Source organism: Larus michahellis, chromosome 6, assembly GCF_964199755.1.
Source record: "Larus michahellis chromosome 6, bLarMic1.1, whole genome shotgun sequence".
In the NCBI taxonomy this organism is placed as follows: Eukaryota; Metazoa; Chordata; class Aves; order Charadriiformes; family Laridae; genus Larus; species Larus michahellis.
This window is the reverse complement of record NC_133901.1, coordinates 35,792,884-35,810,549: the sequence shown is the minus strand read 5'-3', so window position 1 is coordinate 35,810,549 and position 17,666 is coordinate 35,792,884. Positions and strand designations below refer to the sequence as shown.

Genomic DNA, 17,666 nt, shown 5'->3' with positions numbered 1-17,666 from the left:
ATCTCTTGGCATGTGCCCTCCAGTTATAGGACCAATGATGTAGATGAGTATTTGCCTTTGATGGGGTTCCTGGAGGCAGATGTTAGATGGTTGGTGGTTACAGCTTTTGTGTAATGCCAGTGTTGCTGAATTAAACACGTAGCATAGATGTCCCAGAGTGAGGAAGGGCTGGCACCAAAACCCAAGTCAGGTAACGGATTTGTGGGGGAGCTGCAGGTCTTGGCTCTGGGGTGGGACTGGCCTGCCAGGACCTGCGGGCCAGCACAAGTGCTGGAGGTTTCGAAGTTACTCATTAAAAGAAAACAACCAAATGAATACCAACAGCAAAAGACAGCATAAACCACTGATAAAGAATAGGGAAGGGAGATGGCATAGGGAGGCTGCGGCTGCTCTCGGAAAGCTTTTGAGCTGTCTCCCAGCACAGCACTGCCTCCCAGAAACAGCCGCTCTGTCGGTAGATCGGCTGATCTCTGTGGACTCCAACGGCCACCTTCAGCAGTCACTTCTGTTTGAGTGTGGAAGTGGCCAGGCTGTCAAACAGAGTCTCTCCGGAGGGTGAAGGGGAGCTGGGCAGTGGGTCTTTCAAATATATGGCAAACATAAGGGAAAATTCTGACATTTTATTGCTTTGCAGGAGACTCAGCCCCACTGCATTGTTACTTTTGAAGCTACAGAGCCCTGCAGCACCTGACTGCCTACGCCTTTCTGCATACAGCCGTGTGTTATGTGCTCCTGCCGTGGTATAAGGAGGAGGGACCACAGCTGAGTCTTGGTTTCTCAGACAGGTAAGTCAGAGAAGTGGGGAAAAGGAAAAACAAGCTGGTTAGTCCCTTTCCTGTGAAATGGTGTGGAGCTGGAGCCAGCTGCTGGCTTCTTGTTGCATCTTGGTGCTTGCCACTGACTGCATTCATGCTCAGTGCCCCTCAGAAGCAGGTATGAAGGTTCTTCAAGTCAGTAGTTGGAGGTGACTTGGTTGTACAGCCCCAGCTGATACCTGTATGGTCCCTCCTTGGATGCTGCTACATAGCCCAAGCTGCACACCCCTGTCCCAGCCCGTGGGAGGACACTTGGCTGAGTTACTGCATGAGGGGACATATAAGGTATGCAGGAGGTCCCAAGGGAGCCTCAAACCAGATTTGTCTTTTGGGAGATGAACCCAAGGAGAGAGACAGAGAGTGTTGGGAAGGGAGGTTGGTAGTGTCTGAGCTGCAGACAAGGAGGGGGAGCACTCTAATGCCTGGTGAGAAATTAGGGTGATGTTTTGGGTTGGGCTAGAGGTGCCAGGTTGCTACTAGATGGTCTGGTTACCTGGAGTCTTTCTTGAACAGGGTGTCATCACTGGCACAAAGCAGTGAGGTGAGGACTCCCATGTGGAGCACTTTGCAGGGCAGAGCTCAGGCCTGTCCTCCTGTTCAAACCATGCTGGGGACTGGTCTGTCAGCCGTGGGTGGAAATGGGCCGCTGTCCCTGGAATTTGTTGTCAAGAAGCCCCAGTGACAGAAGAAATGGGTTCAACAGTCCCACGCTGTGTCTTGCCCTGAGTGGAGCCATTCGTGTCTCTGTCGGCTGAATCACTGCCCTGCGTGACACGCCGGTTTGTGGTCCTGGTGTTCCCCGCCCTTAGAAACAGCCTGGTGGAAGCTAATGTAAAAAAAGAGCAAAATAGCTATTCAGAAATAGCTTGGAAACGTTGTGTAGAGCCCCTGGGTGGCTGTGCTTGGTGCCGTGGTTTTGTGCGGAGCCTTTTAAGGTTGCTCTGGAGGCAATTCCAGAACACAGCTTTTTTCGTCATCCCTTATTCCCTGGTGGCTGATCCATGTGCTGCTGAATACGGAGAGAGAGGGGAAAAAATGCGGGCAGGACTGCAGGGGATGCAGAGCAGAGTGACTGTTGCATGAGCTGTCCATGCCGCGCCAGGCAGAACTTACAGAGCATGGAGCCCGAGACTGTTTGCAAAATCAATCGCAATTCGTTAGGAAAGCTGAGCAGGGCCGGGGCGGGGGAGCCGCTGGCAAAGTGCAGAGCCTGGGAAAAGAGGAGTCAGAAACTTTCCTGCTAGTTCCTCACTTCTTGTCCCAAAGCAAAAGTTTGTGAATAAAAGAGCAGCGTGCTTTCCCCAAACGTGGCAGCCCCTTTGCCCTGCCCTGTGGATGAGCCACTCTCCTTCCTTCCTCCTGCTTCCTTCCACCCCTCCCCACACCAGTCTCCTGAGATGTTTTCAGTCCAGCTGCAATTAGCTTGGTCGCACCCAAACATCAAGATCTAAAGACAAGGAAAAATGTAGGACTGAGTAACGCTAACAAATGCTATACAACACTTTTCCCCCCCCCTCCCCGAGTTATCTCGGGGAATTACTGTCAGGCTCAGCAGCTGCAGGAGTGAGGGCTTCCTGAAGGGGATGTGCAGAGTGGGTACCTGCAGGTTCTCTGACCTTCCTTTGACCTGCTGTGGTTGCAAATACCCTCTCCCTATGCCAATTTTTCTCCCTCTAAAGATTTTAGAGATACAGATGTTGTTTGCCATGATGGTGAACTCTGACAACTGGCTTCTGAACCTCGCCTTGACCTCAGGGTAAGCAGCTCCTGACTCCGTGCATTCATTTCTGACTCTGTAATGCTTAAATATAGAGCAGCCCTCGGGCTGTGATGAGTCACTCACTCCTAATGACACTATCAGACTGTTGGCAGCATGTTCTCATCAGACGGGAGGTAGAGCTGGCTACAGCCGTGTGGGGCAGACACCCGTCCCACAGCAGTGCAGCTGGACGTTCATGCCCATGTTCCCCCACACTAACGGCAGTGTCCCCGTCCCGGATGAAGCTGGGAAACCCTCTTGCTTTCAGGTATCAGCCGTGCCAAAGCAAACACTGACCCTTGCAACCTGGGCTGGGCTGCTGGGAGGGAGGTGCAGGGCCTGTTCCAGCTCCTTTTGTGCATTTCTTTTTCAGAGGCAGAGACACGGGGTCGTGCACTTTGCCAGGATCCTTCCCTTCGCGAGGAGGCAGAGGATGGAGGGACTGAGCTCTTTTTCTCTCAGTTTAGGCTGGCTTGATGAGTTGCTGGTTGATATTTAAGCATGGAAGCACAGCCTAACGGGGGGAACGGGCAGCTTGTGGTTAAGGTTAGTGGGTAATCACAGCCTGGTTTGGGAGCCAGATGACTCACTGATTATTGGAATGAGAAATGGAGCTCGATGATGAAATGCTGAGTCCCTCGCAGAGGCAGGTCAGAGTCCAGCGGCCGGAGGAGGATGGGTGGGTGGTTAAAGACGCTTTCCCTCAGGGAGGCTGCGCTCAAGTCTGTGGCCTGGTCCAGTCTCTCCAGGAGGCCCTGGACAAATCCCATCTGCCTTGTGCTGCCTTGCCCCATCCGTAGGTGCTGATACCATCAGACCCTTTCCTTTTCCTTTGTGTGGTCCTGCCCTGTGGCGATTTGCAGGCCTTTTTCCCTATCCCCACCCCTACCCTGCCTCGTTTAGCTGCCGCAGTTCCCAGTGCCCAGGCAGGGTTCCTCCATGGTGATGTGGTCATGCTCTAGGTGCTGCTGTGCTGGAAGAGCCCTGGATACCCAGGCAGGATGGTGGGAAGCCACAGTCCGTAAGCAAGGTTGAACCACACTCCTCCCCTTCCTCCATGGGAGAGGACAAAGGCCACCTAGGCACCCCCCAACTCCTGGGTGGGTGCCTCAGGCTACATGCAGAAGGCAGGGCAGCCCCTCTGTTGTCTCAGAGAAGAGAGCTGTGGGCTGCATCTCACCCTTTGCTGCCAAAGCCCCTGCGCTGCCGGCTCAGTACCACAGCTCTGTGGCCAGGCTGACCACACCAGCCTCACAAGACAAGTGGCCAGAAGCCCACAAACACCCCAAAAAGCCCAGAGGGTTGGGGTAAGCCCTGTCCTCTGAAAGAGCGCCATCCGGCTGCTCACGTTCCCCTGGCATTGGCCCACCCTGCTGAGGGGCATGGCAGCAGCTCAGCAGCACGGGATCCATTCCACAGGCAAAAGGATCAGGGGTTCTCACCAGCCTTTTCTGTGCTGTTTTGTGGGTTCCCGATGACCCCAAAGTATGCACAAGCTCCTTTGTTTTGAAAGACTGAAGCACAGGAAGCACTGTAGTGTATAAACTGCCTTGGTTATGGAAGAACTCAACCTGACTTTCCTATATGTAAGTGCATGTTCTGTCCCTCTACCGTGCTGTTGATGTCTGTGCTGCAGGACAGGCTGATCTTTCTTCCCCTCCCTGGAACTATTCAGGATAACTAACTGGTTGTTTGACCTCTTGGCTTCAGGAAATGGCAGTATTTGTCATCCCCGGACAAGGGTCTCTCAGCAGCTGACCCTCTGTCGTGCCTGTGTTGAGTTTCAAGCCAGGAGCTCGTGCGGTTCCCGCATCACTATTAATCCCAGACCAGCTACTGACAGAAATCGATGCATTGAGGAGACAAAGGGGCTGAGCCAGGCTCCTCCGGCCGAGCACGTCAGCGCCTTTTTGTGAGTTTTTCTGTACATGAGGCTTTCAGCCCAGCATTACTTGCCCTCCCCTTTTTGCAGTCCATTAGTGCTGTGTGTTCCTAACTGAGACACAAAGTTTGGGTCTGAGAACGTTTTAATAGTAATAATTTGTTGTATGAGCATCTCCGGCACCTGCCCGCCCAGATTATGAAGTGAAACAAATGAGCTCAGGTTCCAGGAAACACAGATGGTGATAAAAATCTGTGTGATCAGATTTACAACAGCTATACACGAGGAGAGTTTGATGTGGAGAATTTTTCACTGCTAATGGCAGTGGCTTTTATTTTAAGCCTTTTTTTCTTTTTTTACATTAAAAATTTTATTACAAAAAAATTTAAACAGTAAGGCAGTTTCTCACTTGTCAGTCACTATGAGCCAGTTTTCAATCATCTTTAATACAAAACCAGATTCACACAGGAGCCACGCTCTTGATCCAAAAGCCCTTGGAGAAGTGAAGGGGTAAGGCAGAAAGCAGCAGCACCACCTGCGTAATCCCTTACACCTTTAGTGCTGGGGGCATGGACGCTGCTGCAGTAGAGAAAAAGGAAATACGGATTGTCTGCAGTTTAGAAAAAAAAAAAAAAGCTTACCCTTTCTAATAATCTATCTGGAACGTTTCGGGCTGATGTGCCTCAGCAGGCTTGAGTTTGAGTTTTGAGGGATTTTTTTTTATTTAAACCAAGTGAAATTTTCCACTGTCAAAAGAGAAACTATTTTTCTTCCCCGAAGAACTGCAAGTCATTGAGTAGTCCACTGCTTTAAAAAGTCCTGCACTAAAACACTTTTACTCCCCAGGCGATGCCTCTCTCGGACCGTTCTTAAAATACTGTTGGACCCTGGCAGTACTCGCTGGGAGGTGAGGGAGGCAAGTGTTTAGCAAACTCCCCCAGACAGTCCACAGCTACTTTCGAGCTTCTCGTTAACCTTTTGGTGTTGGTTAAACATGGGGGGAACATCAAGGGGGAAAAACCAAACCCCATTGCTTAATATAACATAACTGTGATTTCTTCTGGCTTCAACCGTTACTTTCTTCATTCAACATGTAAGAGACCAAAGGGTTTTCTTCCACTACAGCAGTACCTAAAGCAGTCACTGACACTTTTTATTCAGTATTTCTCTTTTACTTTACATAAATTCTCCAATTTTTAGCTTTTAGTTATTTTAATGTATCAGGTAACACCTCTGCAGAATAAACCCAGCTATTCTGGAATAGCAAAACCAGGTGCCATTTCTAAACATGTTCATGGTGGCAATACATTGATTTTGTTTTGCGTTTGTTAACTACGCAGGATTGGCTTTTTAAAAGCATTTATAGATGCCTCGGAGCTACTGAAAGGAAATCAATGCCCCAAAGTAAGACTCCTACCACCACATTGTTCATTGTGTTCTTCTACTTTGCAGGAAAGCAGCAGGACTTACCTGCAGCCATGGTTACCTGCTTTTTGGAGCTTAAGAAAATCAAAAAGAGGGGAAAGAGAAAACCACCGACAGGAAGAGAGATGAATGTCTGACACGGTGTGAAAGGGAGACAGACACTCAGGTAAGTAGAAATGTTATGGGTTTTTTTTAATGATTACAATTTAGTGATCAAAAATATGCTCTGATAACCCACTTCTTTGGTGAATCTGTTTATATCAGATACTGCTCTAGCGTACCAGCTATTTTGCATAAATGAGCAGTACAGACATGAGGTGGCACTATTTCTGATTTTTCTTTTTATTTGTTTTCTTAAGTGCTGAATGGAATTTGTTTCATATCTGCCAAACGCACAGGCCAAATGTAAGAAGGTGCAGGGCTAAGGATAAACAGTTATGTAGGTCCCATTGCTAACAGGCTCAGTAGAAATTTAATAACGCATTTTCCAGCAAAGCTTTTAAAGTGTCTTCTGACAGTATGCAGTTTCTCAAACTATAGTACCTTAAACCGCATTCCCAGCAATTGAGAGGTATTTCTAATACGTTAACAGTTGGGTTTATCTGCCTTTTGGCTCAATTTTCAAGATTTTATTGAGGCAGAAAATCCAATTAACTAAAATTGGAATTTTTTCCTTGGTAAAGACTTCAGGATTGACCCCTAAATCAGTAAAACCGTCATCATCCAGAGAATCACTGTTTAGGCAGAGTCTGGTGCAGCTCACTGATCCTTGTCCTTGTGTTAGTGGAACATTTAGATGTTTTGCTGAAAATCCTGCTGTTGAAGGGAAGCAAATCCCTCTGCAGCCTCTCCCTGCCCTGCTTAGGGAGGCAGCAGGGATGGCTGTTATTCCTCCCACAGGAATCTGACGAGCAGAACAGAAGTTCAGCGGCTGCAGCAGCCACTTTCTTATCCCTTCAGAGGTTTCAGCTTCATCTCAGCGTAAGGATGACTCGTCACAAACTACAGTCCCTGAGAGTCACTGTGAAGGGAGTTCTTCCAGTGCAGACACCGCTGACTTTGGGGACGTTTTCTCTGTGTGGGTGGCGTGAATTCAGAACGGCTCCAGCCCTGGCTCATGGGAAGAGCAGCACCAGCGCCTCAGGAGGAGGCCCCTTCCCAGTGGCGTGAGGTGGAGGCAGCTCCACAAGGTGAGCAACACCGAACCAGCCACAGCAGGCACCTCCTCTGGCACCCGCTGCCAACAGTTGCCCCAGCACTACAGGCTGCAGCCTGCATTCAGCAGCCACAGCACAAAACACATTTGCAAAATAAAAAGCATCTAAAAAAGATTTAGGGTTATAACAGGCCATCTATTTCTCACAAAACCTTAAGAACTGGGGGGGCCGAGGGCGGAGAGCGTTCCATGAGGACTATGTATTACCTCATCACCTGAAGTCTCATAACCAATTTGAAATTCCAGCGTCCTAAGGCACGATTACTCTGATTAATGAAGATGGTAACATTTCCATCCCCACTGCCCAAGGAACAGATGTAAGAGTTGACTACTAAGAGAGAATAAAAGCAGCATTTGTTTATGTGGACAAACATTAAAGGGAAAAAAAAAAAAAAAAAGAGGGAAGATGGGCTGTAACTGCTGTCAGGCTGGCTCTGATGCAGGCACGTGTTTGACACAGCACTGCTGAAGCATCTCATCTACACGTATGTAACTGCTGGCCCATGTTTCCAAGGTTAAGAGCCACGGTCACCACAGAGGCCGAGAAGAAAGACAGTTTAAAAATTGGGGCTTTTGTGGAAGTGGAAAAACAGGCTAAGACATGATGATAACCTGTTCCCCAGAGAAACACCAACTGTGCCCGCAGTTCTCAACAGCAGTGGGCAGGCACTCTAGGAAAGCAAGGAGTCGAATGTCTGGAAATTGAGGATGAACTGGTTTAATTCAGCCTTCCTTAGAAGGGAGCCCTCCCATTATATCATCCTGCCCTTAGCAGACCAACAGTTGCAAGGAGGACTCTGAGCGGACAATCGCTGGCTTTCCATGCTGATCAGAGGGGCGATGGTGAATGGAGCACCACACACAACACCACTGTTTACTTGTGGCCCTGATCTGTATTTTGTCCTTTTTTTTTTCTGTAACACTGATAGACCTTAAAAATCAATATATTCTGTTCATAAAACCTTAAGGGGATATTTTAGAGGGAACTAAAAGCATGTTTGTTTTGTCCACAGATGAAACACTGATGTAGTTGAAGACTGAACCTGTAGTGGAGTGTTAGTCAGTTGTAAACTGCAGGAGACTGAATACAGAAGAGACAAAGGAGGATTCTGCATCATTCCAACTCTGATAAAGTGCACGGCCTTCGGAATTCCTGTCCCCGCTCGTGGAGCCATTTATTGGATACTGCAAAGACATAAAGGTATGTGATCACTGCACCTGCTTAGCTCGTGCTCTATTGAAGCCAAGTGTAGGCTATTGGCCAGCTTTCAGCTAAGCACAGGATTATCTTAGTTTTCTGAACTATTTTAATACACGCACACAAATGTGAAGATGGTCTAATAAATCCCAGAGGGGAAAAAAACCTCCCAGTAGCTGCAAAACTATGAAAGACTATTAAAGTAGATATAGTATTATGCGTGTTTTAGATACATAATAAAAACATGCTACTATATTATATTACTATAACATATCTAGAGAGAGAGATATGAAGCAGATGTAGATATAAAGTAGATTTCTTTATAAAGGACCTAATTTCTGGCTGCTTTTTCTTGCACTGTGATGCCCAGAGGCAAAGGAAAACCAAGACAACCCACCAGCAGGCCCCAGACCTCCAGGTGGCAGCCAGTAAGTGAGAGCAGTGTGAGGCGTACTTACCCCATTTGTTTCCGACTAGTACTGGGCAGGCCGCGTGCCGAGTGCTGTAATCTCCTTCTCCACTGGGAAAGAGATTGTACCAGAATACAGCTGTTCCCTGGAAATTGCAGTGGAAACCCTCAGGATTTTGCTCTGTGTGAAACATGCTCTCACACCAACTTAATGATAAATGTGTATTTGTTTCAGACATTCCTTTTAAATTGAAGGATCTTCTTCATATTGTAACATTTGCTTTCTTAAGGAATGAGTCTCCTTTGACTCATTCTCTGTCTTATATATACTTGGCTGTTAATTTTTTTTAAGCCCTGAGCCAGTTTCATTCAACTCTGACCAATTTTAGACAGCAAGATAATTTACTGAAAATAAAGCAAAGATTTGTGACCCTTCTGAGGAAAAAAATATAACAGGAACACATGATTCCCTACAGACACCCCAAGACTAAACCTACTTACAGATTTGAGTATTTTCAAAATGCGTTGTGAAACATTGTACTGTTTTGCAAAGTCTGTGTATTAGAAGCAGTCAAGTCCAAAACATAACTATGCTTTAACGTGCAGAACATGAGACACCCTTGGAGTCACCGGTACCACTCCAATTGATTCGGTTCATTGTAAGTACCTCTGTGCTCCCATGAACAGTGCTCTAATCTTCTTCATATAAATTCGTTTTAAAGCTTCTTTTTAAGCATTGATACATCTGTTATATTTTTGAGTAGGTGGCGAGAGGAGTGGTTACACTGGATAAAATGCTCCACTTACCTTTTTAGGCCAAACGCTGGCTCCTACTTCAGGAAAGACAGTAGCTCCCCCTGCTGACACATCGCTCATCTGAAAAGGGGGGGAAAGGCACAGGTAAGTTGCAAGCCGATACATCCCCAAGTGTTACATTTTGGTAAAATAAAATTGGGTTATTGAAAACTTAATTTCTACCTCCCAATTAGTGAGCAAAGGCTGCGTGATTAACAGCCTCAAATAAGGCTGAAACCCACCCTCTTTGTTTAAAGCACAACAGCCAGTCCTGTCCCTGAACGTTACATGCTCAAGTGTTTTGGCAGTGAGCACGCTATAAATACTGATGTAGATACAGAAATGAACAGTCAAATAATTTAAGCTGGTGCTCACCTTTGAGGAAAAAAAAAACAAAACCTCCTTAAGAACACATGGAAGAACCATGACTTACAGGTAAGAAGATAGCCCCTGTGTATTACTGCTAAGTGAGTGGCTGCCTTCATTTGCAAGTCACTTCAGTAAAAAAATGTAATGAAATCATGCAATGGCATAGACTATGCAGCAACAGATATTTTTGGCACTAGCACATGACAGAAATATATCACTTACATAAAACAACCAAGTAGCAATTCTGTTGCCTGTTCCCAATTCCTTAAAAGCATCTGGCTCATCTTTCTGTGAATAAAAGCAAGCAGATTTAATAAGCATTTCATTTTGATTATTGAGAGGAGCCAATGACACACAGCTGCAGAGCCAGCAGCAGACAAACTCATGCAGAAAAAATTAATTCAGTCCCTCTATTTGGAAGGAGGGGAGAATGTGGTATGAGCGTATCTATTAATTTAAATAAACCAGGCATTTGAAAATTCTGTAGGACAGAGAAGGCATAAGCCCAAGTTGCTGATGGGTAAGAACTGTACGGTCTGAAAACGCGTATATAAATCCTCTTCACAGCCACAAACTTAATTATTTAATTACACTCACTTATCCCCTCTTGTCCTTGGCCAAGAGGTGCAGCTGCAAGGGCAGCTCTTCAGTCCCAGGTTCACCGGGAACAACGCTCTGGCAGAGCTCTGCTGCAGGGGCAGCTCCGAGCATGCCCTGAGGGCAGCTGCCGGCCCCGCTCCCTTAGGGTGCTTCTGCCTTTGTGGCCCTCACCCCCTCTCCCGCTCCAGCCTTTCCCACCTCCCGCTGGAGCCCCAGGTTGCTGTGCCAGGCAGGCTGCTGTGCGACCTAGCATTGGGAGTGCCATTAAATACCCAGCGAGTGATTCATTAAGCACTGCACGATCCCAGCCCTCCCTGAAGCGTGCAACAGGAGCAAGGCACGTCCCTGCCTCAACACACGAGAACGTGCGTGGTATGGCTGCGACGCCACCAGCCCATCGCTGGGGTAAAAGGGAGGGGCCTCCTCCCCCCCACGCTGCAGCACACGTGTACCTTATGTGTGCATGTTACCCTTGTGCTGTCATTGCAGCTGGGAAGGGGGGAGGAAGCCGAGAGGGTCTCAGCAGAGCAGGAGCTTCTAACAGGCTAAACAACTAGCCCAGTGTGCCATGTGGTAACTAGGAGGGTTTTATCACTTGCCTTACAAGAACAAAACCCCATTTTGATGGGTTAGGATACCAATGTTTGTCACACCTCTATTCTTACTTCTAGAACCCACCCCCTCTGGCCCCTATTTGTGTGTGCTTAAAATTCTGGCAATCCTTACTCCAGAAATTAACCCATGCATTGCCAAACACTGTTAATCATTTGCAATGCTTTTGAGCATGTGTTTACAGAGCAGAGATCCTGATTAATAGTTGGTGACTTGGATTCACAGCATAAGGTTAATCTGAAGGTGTTAAATCACACGTAAGTATGCCCAATAAATAACCAACTGAATTCAGTGGCATTATTTCCAGCAGTCCACAATTTAAGCTGGGAATAGAAAGTGGTTGGGAATTTAAAACAAATAATAAAAAAAAAGGATGGTGCGATGAGAAGACCTCGGTAGGCTTTTTTCCAGTTTCAGGAGTCTGCTAGCGATCAGCATGTAAACTACAGTAACAGAGCACTTGTGTTTTCAAAATTTCTTCAACAGCACACACAATGCCTGCATCGTCTCGGCTCTGGGGAAAGAAGCCCCCTCTCCGCCCGGCAGGCCTGCAGGGTAAGCTGCAATGCAAGTTTTCCTATGCTGCCAACCAGGCCTTCCCCACAGAAGAAGCGTTAGGCTCTGTCCCGTGCAGCCACCTCTGCCTCACCCAGCGCTACAGCGCCTGGAGGCAGCTTCGCTGGTGCCACCATCGGCTGCCACACCTGTCAGGAGCACAGGATACACAGCGAGTTTTTATACAGTTTAGCTGTATATCCTTCAGTGGCTTTAAACAAAATGGCTTTACATGGCCAGCACCTTGGCCAACTAGAATATTTCTAACTGTTTCCTCAGATTTACAGTAAAGCCCTTTGCTCTGTTAAGAACTATCAGTCATCTCCTTAGAATAATTCTCTTTTAGTTATATTTTTGAAGAAAAAAACCCTTGTTGCTCTGTAATGCCTGAAGTGTTTATCAGTTCAGCTGGTGGTTTAGAGGGCTTTCTCCACTAACATGGATTAGAAAAGTTGAAGAGCTACAAAATTTAATACACAGTAAAGAATAAAAACTGTGCCACAGCCACGAGGCCCAGGCTTCACCAGGTGACTATCTCTCCTCCATCTCTTTACTTGCCCGTGCAAAGTCAAAGTGGGGTTCATACTGTCCTCCCACTCCATAATTTGCCACCTGAAAAAGAGAAACACAGTGCTTGTGAAGAAGAAAGAGATGCAGACAGAAAACAGGACTTACCCTTCCAAAATCAAAATGAGGCTCATACTGGCCTCCTACTCCGTAGTTGGCTACCTACAGTGAAAGGAGAAGCACAAAATCTAGTAAAGCAGTATTTTATCCAGACAAGAATGTGACTGTCATCTACAACCTTTCGACGGATGAAGTTTAAAAATCAAACCATAGGAAATTAGAAGTCTCAGCCAGCTAAACTGTAGCGTACACCGCAGAAGGCCTACTGGATTAATTCACTAATAGCTCTGACTTCACCCAGACTCCTCCTCAGCGTAGAGCCAAAACCTGACTGAGCTTTAGGGTCTCAGCCCCTCAGCCTGCCTTCGCAGCTCTCAACTGCACACCAGCTCCCAGCAAAGGCGCAGCTGAACCGTCCCTTTCCCCAGGGTCAGCTTTCCTTGAAAGCTCTTCTCTCTGCCCAAGCTGAAGGGGAAAAGAAGTTCTCCCATTCCTGAGTGCCTGCTACCGTCTGATCTCATGACCCTCAGGTCACGAACCCAACCATGAAACTTTCGAAACTCCTGCAGACCTGGACAGCCACCCCAAGATCTTTGGCTACAAGAGCAGCAGCACATCCAAGACTGGCACTGCAAGATGCGGTGTACTCTGGGGAAGGAATCTGGTCCTGCCCCAGGGTGGAAAAATATTTTTCTTATATAGAAACTTTACAGGTTACATTCTCTTCAAAATAGGTCACAGTACTTTTACATCATTCCAGTTTAAATCCCTCTTTGATCTCTATGTCAATAAAGAGGACCCACCGTCCTTTTTCCTCATTGATTTTTTCATTATTATAGTATCTCTTCTATGTATTCATAACCTCAACTTTCAACCAGATGCTTGGGCATTTTATCATCAGCAGTCTTGATGGAGAGGCACAGTAGCACAACAGCTTTCAGGAACCACTGTCTAGGTGCCGTGCTTCCCAGGTATCAATGCTTTCTCAGAATTGGAGAAGCAGCTGTTTGTTTAAAAGCCTCAAGGAAATGCATAAAAGTACTTCTAAAATAAAATTTACTCAAATTACATGTACAGTTGGTCTCTCCCACATTACAGACACACTGTTGGCCGCCTAGGACCAAGGATGGGATAGAACATCTATTTTTTGATACTTTTTGAACGCCCTTTCCTTTTGAACAACCTTTTGTCCCCTTTCGCTACGTATCAGTCAAGCTAAACTTTTCACCACCACCACAGCACCACCACCACAGCACCACAACACAGCTGATCCTGCAGCAATGCAACTCAGTTTTATTAGTATAAATAAAGAGGAATTACACATCCACTTCCGTGAACATCACGAACAGCAGTTATTACTGTTTCCCTCCAGCGACAGAAAAGCCATTTCCTACTGAAGTGAGCCTTACTTTCTTCCAACTTACTTTCTTCCTCCCTGTCGAAAACAACACCTATTCTTCCCACGGCCTGGAATCAAACCAGCCATCAAATCAGCTGCCCCTGGGCTGAACGAGCTTTTGTGGCCACCTCACCACCACCGCCTGAATGAGCATGGTGCTGCACATGAAGCCACCCACAATGAAATGCCAACTGACGTTCACCATCATCCGAGTCCTAAGAGTTTACCTGCAGCTCCTCTGCTGTGGAGACATCAAGTCCTGTTAGGTCCTGTATCCTCGTGTTAATGCGAGATACCACAGGGCTTTCGTAGCCAGACAACCAAGCACTGCATGGGAGGGAAAAATAATTACTAAAATATGGTAGTAACAGGCAGTAAGCTAGCAGCACAAATCCAACATTTGGAATTACTTTGAATTTGAGATTAATTTTTTAAACTTTTCAAGAATTTGGTAGGATGATCAGAAATATTTCCAGGGCATTATGAAGGCCTGCATTTAATAAACATGTTTTCTAGGAAGAACACTTACAACACTGGTTTAAAGAAGCTCTAAAACTAAGGGCCTTAATTCCCATACTGGACTACCAAAGGACTGAAGAAAACGTTCCAAAAAGTGAAATCTGCTTCAAGCTGTTTTCTAAAACAGGCACAAACCAGTTTTCCTCTTACCCGTTCCAAACAGCTAATTTAGGCTCCACATTTGATGCATTCTGAAGCAGCACTTGGGAAAGGAATAGGTGAGTTACTTTATTTTGCATGGGCAGAGCCTGTGTGACTGCAACTCAGCTCTTCCACATCAAGCACTTACAGGCAAGCGCGCTGGGATCCGTCCTTTCACATTACTTACCTGTGCAATGGTACTAAAAATAATTGTGAGAACAGTTAAATAATGCAGAGAACCCTTTACCATTTTCCCTATTCAACAATTTCTACCAAAATAGCCTATTACGAATTTGGCATTTAGCACGTTTCAGGTACACAATGATTTTTAAGGGGAAAAAAACCAAACCAAAACAACCCAATTATATTTTTTTTTTTAAATATAAATGTGAAAGGTCAGCCTCACAATTCCAAAAGCATCTTCAAAACGTCTGCCTCCTACTGCAAATTAGAACTTTTCAGCCAAAAATACCGCATTTAAACTAACTGGCAAACTAGTCAGCAGAGAAAGGCATGAACAGGTACAGAAGCAGTTCTACATGCGACTCACTGCCTTCACCCAGACCCAGTGGAGCACTTTCTACTCAAAGTGGTTGCTCCTTCTTGTCCGGTGCCTGACTGGCAGCAGCTACGTCACCTGGGATCACGGGGTTTGGCAGAAAAGGGCACAAGCTTAGTATAACCGCAGCTCTGCACGTCCCTGCTGGACCCTTCCCAGCCCTGCGTGAACACATCCAGTTACATGGAAACAAACACAGGCATTTTTCAGCTTTTTACAAGCTAAATGTTTTGTTCTTTTTGGAAAAAAAAAAAATAATCAATTTCATTTAGCCCCTATCTTTTTCTTTTTTCCCTTCTCTTTTTTTAAAGCCACTCATCTGCTCACATGATGCTTGTTTCTCATGCTGCTTTACTCAGCCCGTTCTAGCCCCTGCACCTTTGTTTTACCTGCTCCCTCTTTGCCTTCCCTGGCTCTCTTCTCTGTTTACCTTGCCAGTTCCCTACTAGTCACTAATACCGATCATATTGATGATTTGCGGCCCATGTTTTCCCCTTTTTTGCAGGACAATGGAGACAGCTAGTTCTAGCATCTAACTCGGCCTTTTGGGCTCATTGGTGGTTCCCGCTGCTTTTGCAAGACTGTTGGACAGAAATACCTGTGCCCAGAGCCTGGCTGGCAAGTACGTCATAGCATTGCTACTCAAATGAACTTTCACATCTATGCTAAATTAAGGTTGTTTTCTTCAATTAAAAAAAAAAAAAAAACAACAAAACCCTAATAATTAAAAAAAAAAACCCACCAAAACACTTTGCATGGGAGGAACAGTAGCATGACACGTGACACAAGGCACTGACACAGGTTACAGAATCTCTACGAGCATATTTTTTTTTTAAGTGACAAATGAACTATAGATAAAAGAAATAAGATTTTGCGAGACAGACTTGCACAAACACATACAAAGATTCATACACATCCAAACACTGTTAGTATAAGGAAATGTTACAATGTAACCCTCTTTGATTTAAGGTGGTAGGAGAATGCAAAGACTACTTGCATGAAGCATTCCCCCCCCAAAAGGAAAAAAGCAGCTCTGCAGCCACATGCTCCGCAGCCCTGCTGAACAGGTAACGCTCACAAGCAATCCTAACCTCACACTTAATATACGAGAAAAGCCCCATCAGCTTCAAAGTGCAGGCTCCAGCTCCCTCTGGCCAGGGGTAAAAGAAAGAAAAAAGAAAAAAAAAAAAAGCCAACCCACAAGCATTCTTACTATATTGGTTATTCAGACTTGCAATGAATACTTTCTACAGGGAGAATACTACATCCTTTCACGAAGGGAAAGTACTATATATATATTTATATATATTTATTTTAGAAATAAAATTAATTGCCCAAGGATACAACGAAAGTCTATGAAAGGTGGAGGAAACGGGGAACTGAAACCACATTTCAAGTCCCAGCCCAGCAAAGCATATAGGGCTGAATAGTTTCACCTGAAGAGTTACAGTGGGGTTTAACCCTGTCAGTGTCAGGAAATCTGCTTCCGTGGGGGCAGAGGGCTCAGGAGGGCCTGCAGAACCCTGCACCGACTGGCCAGCATCAGCAGGTCTCTGCGCCTGCCGTGTTTAAGACGCATAGTAAGGGCTTCTGCTGCTCTGCCCAGCAGCCCTACATCCTCCTCCTCTGTTGCTTGGCTGAGCCTTGGGCTTTTGCTGACATCAAAGTAAGCATGTGCCCCAGTTCAAGCCCATTTATAACAGGTATTCCATCACACAAAGGAAGCTTTTTACCCTGCTCTTGTCTATCACACAAAAAAACAGCCCAACCCTCCCTCACCAGTGGTGTATGTGATGCAGAACCACCTTAAATTGTGCTCAAACTTTTTTTTTTCCTTTTAATATATGTGTAGTCCAAGGTTGAGCATGATTCAGTAAATGCACACAGCTCTAATTCTTCACTGTACGTTTGTTCAATTAAGTTGCTTATCTGACACGTTAACTTGCATGAACAGCATTCTGTCATCTTTTTGACCAGCTGACACCTACGAGTCCACTACGGGCAGAAAACTTCCTACAAAAGGGACAAGCTTATTCCTGGGAAGTCAGAAGCATGGCAGTTTAAGATGTGGGTGACTTTAGGAGGATTTGGTATTTACTTAATAACTACCACACCAACCCCCAAAATTCCCTCATTACAAAGGTATGGTATTTTGGTGTCCCGCTTGGCTTTGTAAAAAGACACCTAAGAACTCAGCTAATATGTTATAGAAATTGAAAGAATTTCATTAGCATGCTGAACTGATGCTGGGGGATTGCTTTTCCTCTTCCTCACGCCCCAATCTGGCTTTTAACAACTGTTCTATTCATTACAAACAGCTAGCAGTGATCACATTTACTCCTCCCTCTTAGAATTCTGTATCAGGTATCATATTACAGACTTTTAATAGCACCATACTTATAAGCAGAAATATTTTTGTTTTTTTTTTTTTGTTTTGTACATTTCTAAAACGTAAAAAGTACCAGTAGAGATGCAATAGGGAGTGAATAAAATCACAGGCTGGTATTTCTGAAGTGGAAACTTTAACCTCATATGTTACAAGCTCTGACTGGCTGCTGGGAGCAGAGAAGCAAAAAAAAAAAAAAAAAAAAGGCAGCTTCTTTAGGATCGGTGTGAGAGTGGCTGAGTTTATTCTGGTGCTGCACACAGCAGGGCTCACTGGTGCTCCTCGTATTGCTGGCAAGGCGCCCCCTTTTATACAGCCTGCCACGTACTGCACTGCGAACAGTAGTCCTCTCAAAGAGAGGAATGCTGTAATTTAGAAGCACATTTGCTAGGAAAGAATG

The 17,666-nt window shown here is 45.8% G+C and overlaps 1 protein-coding gene across 5 annotated transcripts in view; it reads right to left on the bottom strand.

The window, feature by feature from the left end:
* Positions 1-4,754: 4,754 nt before the first annotated feature.
* P4HA1 (prolyl 4-hydroxylase subunit alpha 1) overlaps positions 4,755-17,666 on the bottom strand; it is a 36,493-nt gene continuing 23,581 nt past the window's right edge. Inside the window, exons 10-15 of one of the 5 annotated variants that reach the window (XR_012587524.1) lie at positions 13,889-13,988; positions 12,112-12,247; positions 10,091-10,156; positions 9,512-9,580; positions 8,754-8,850; positions 4,755-8,282 (exon numbers count right to left, since the gene is read on the bottom strand). Coding sequence is in view for 4 of the 5 variants with exons in the window: in XM_074591082.1 (XP_074447183.1) it covers positions 8,212-8,282; positions 8,754-8,850; positions 9,512-9,580; positions 10,091-10,156; positions 12,194-12,247; positions 13,889-13,988 (457 nt within the window). In the remaining variant the exon portion in view is untranslated. Of the gene's footprint in view, positions 8,283-8,753; positions 8,851-9,511; positions 9,581-10,090; positions 10,157-12,111; positions 12,248-12,310; positions 12,365-13,888; positions 13,989-17,666 lie in introns of all 5 variants that reach the window. The other 4 variants (XM_074591082.1, XM_074591081.1, XM_074591083.1 and 1 more) reach the window with 4 other exon arrangements.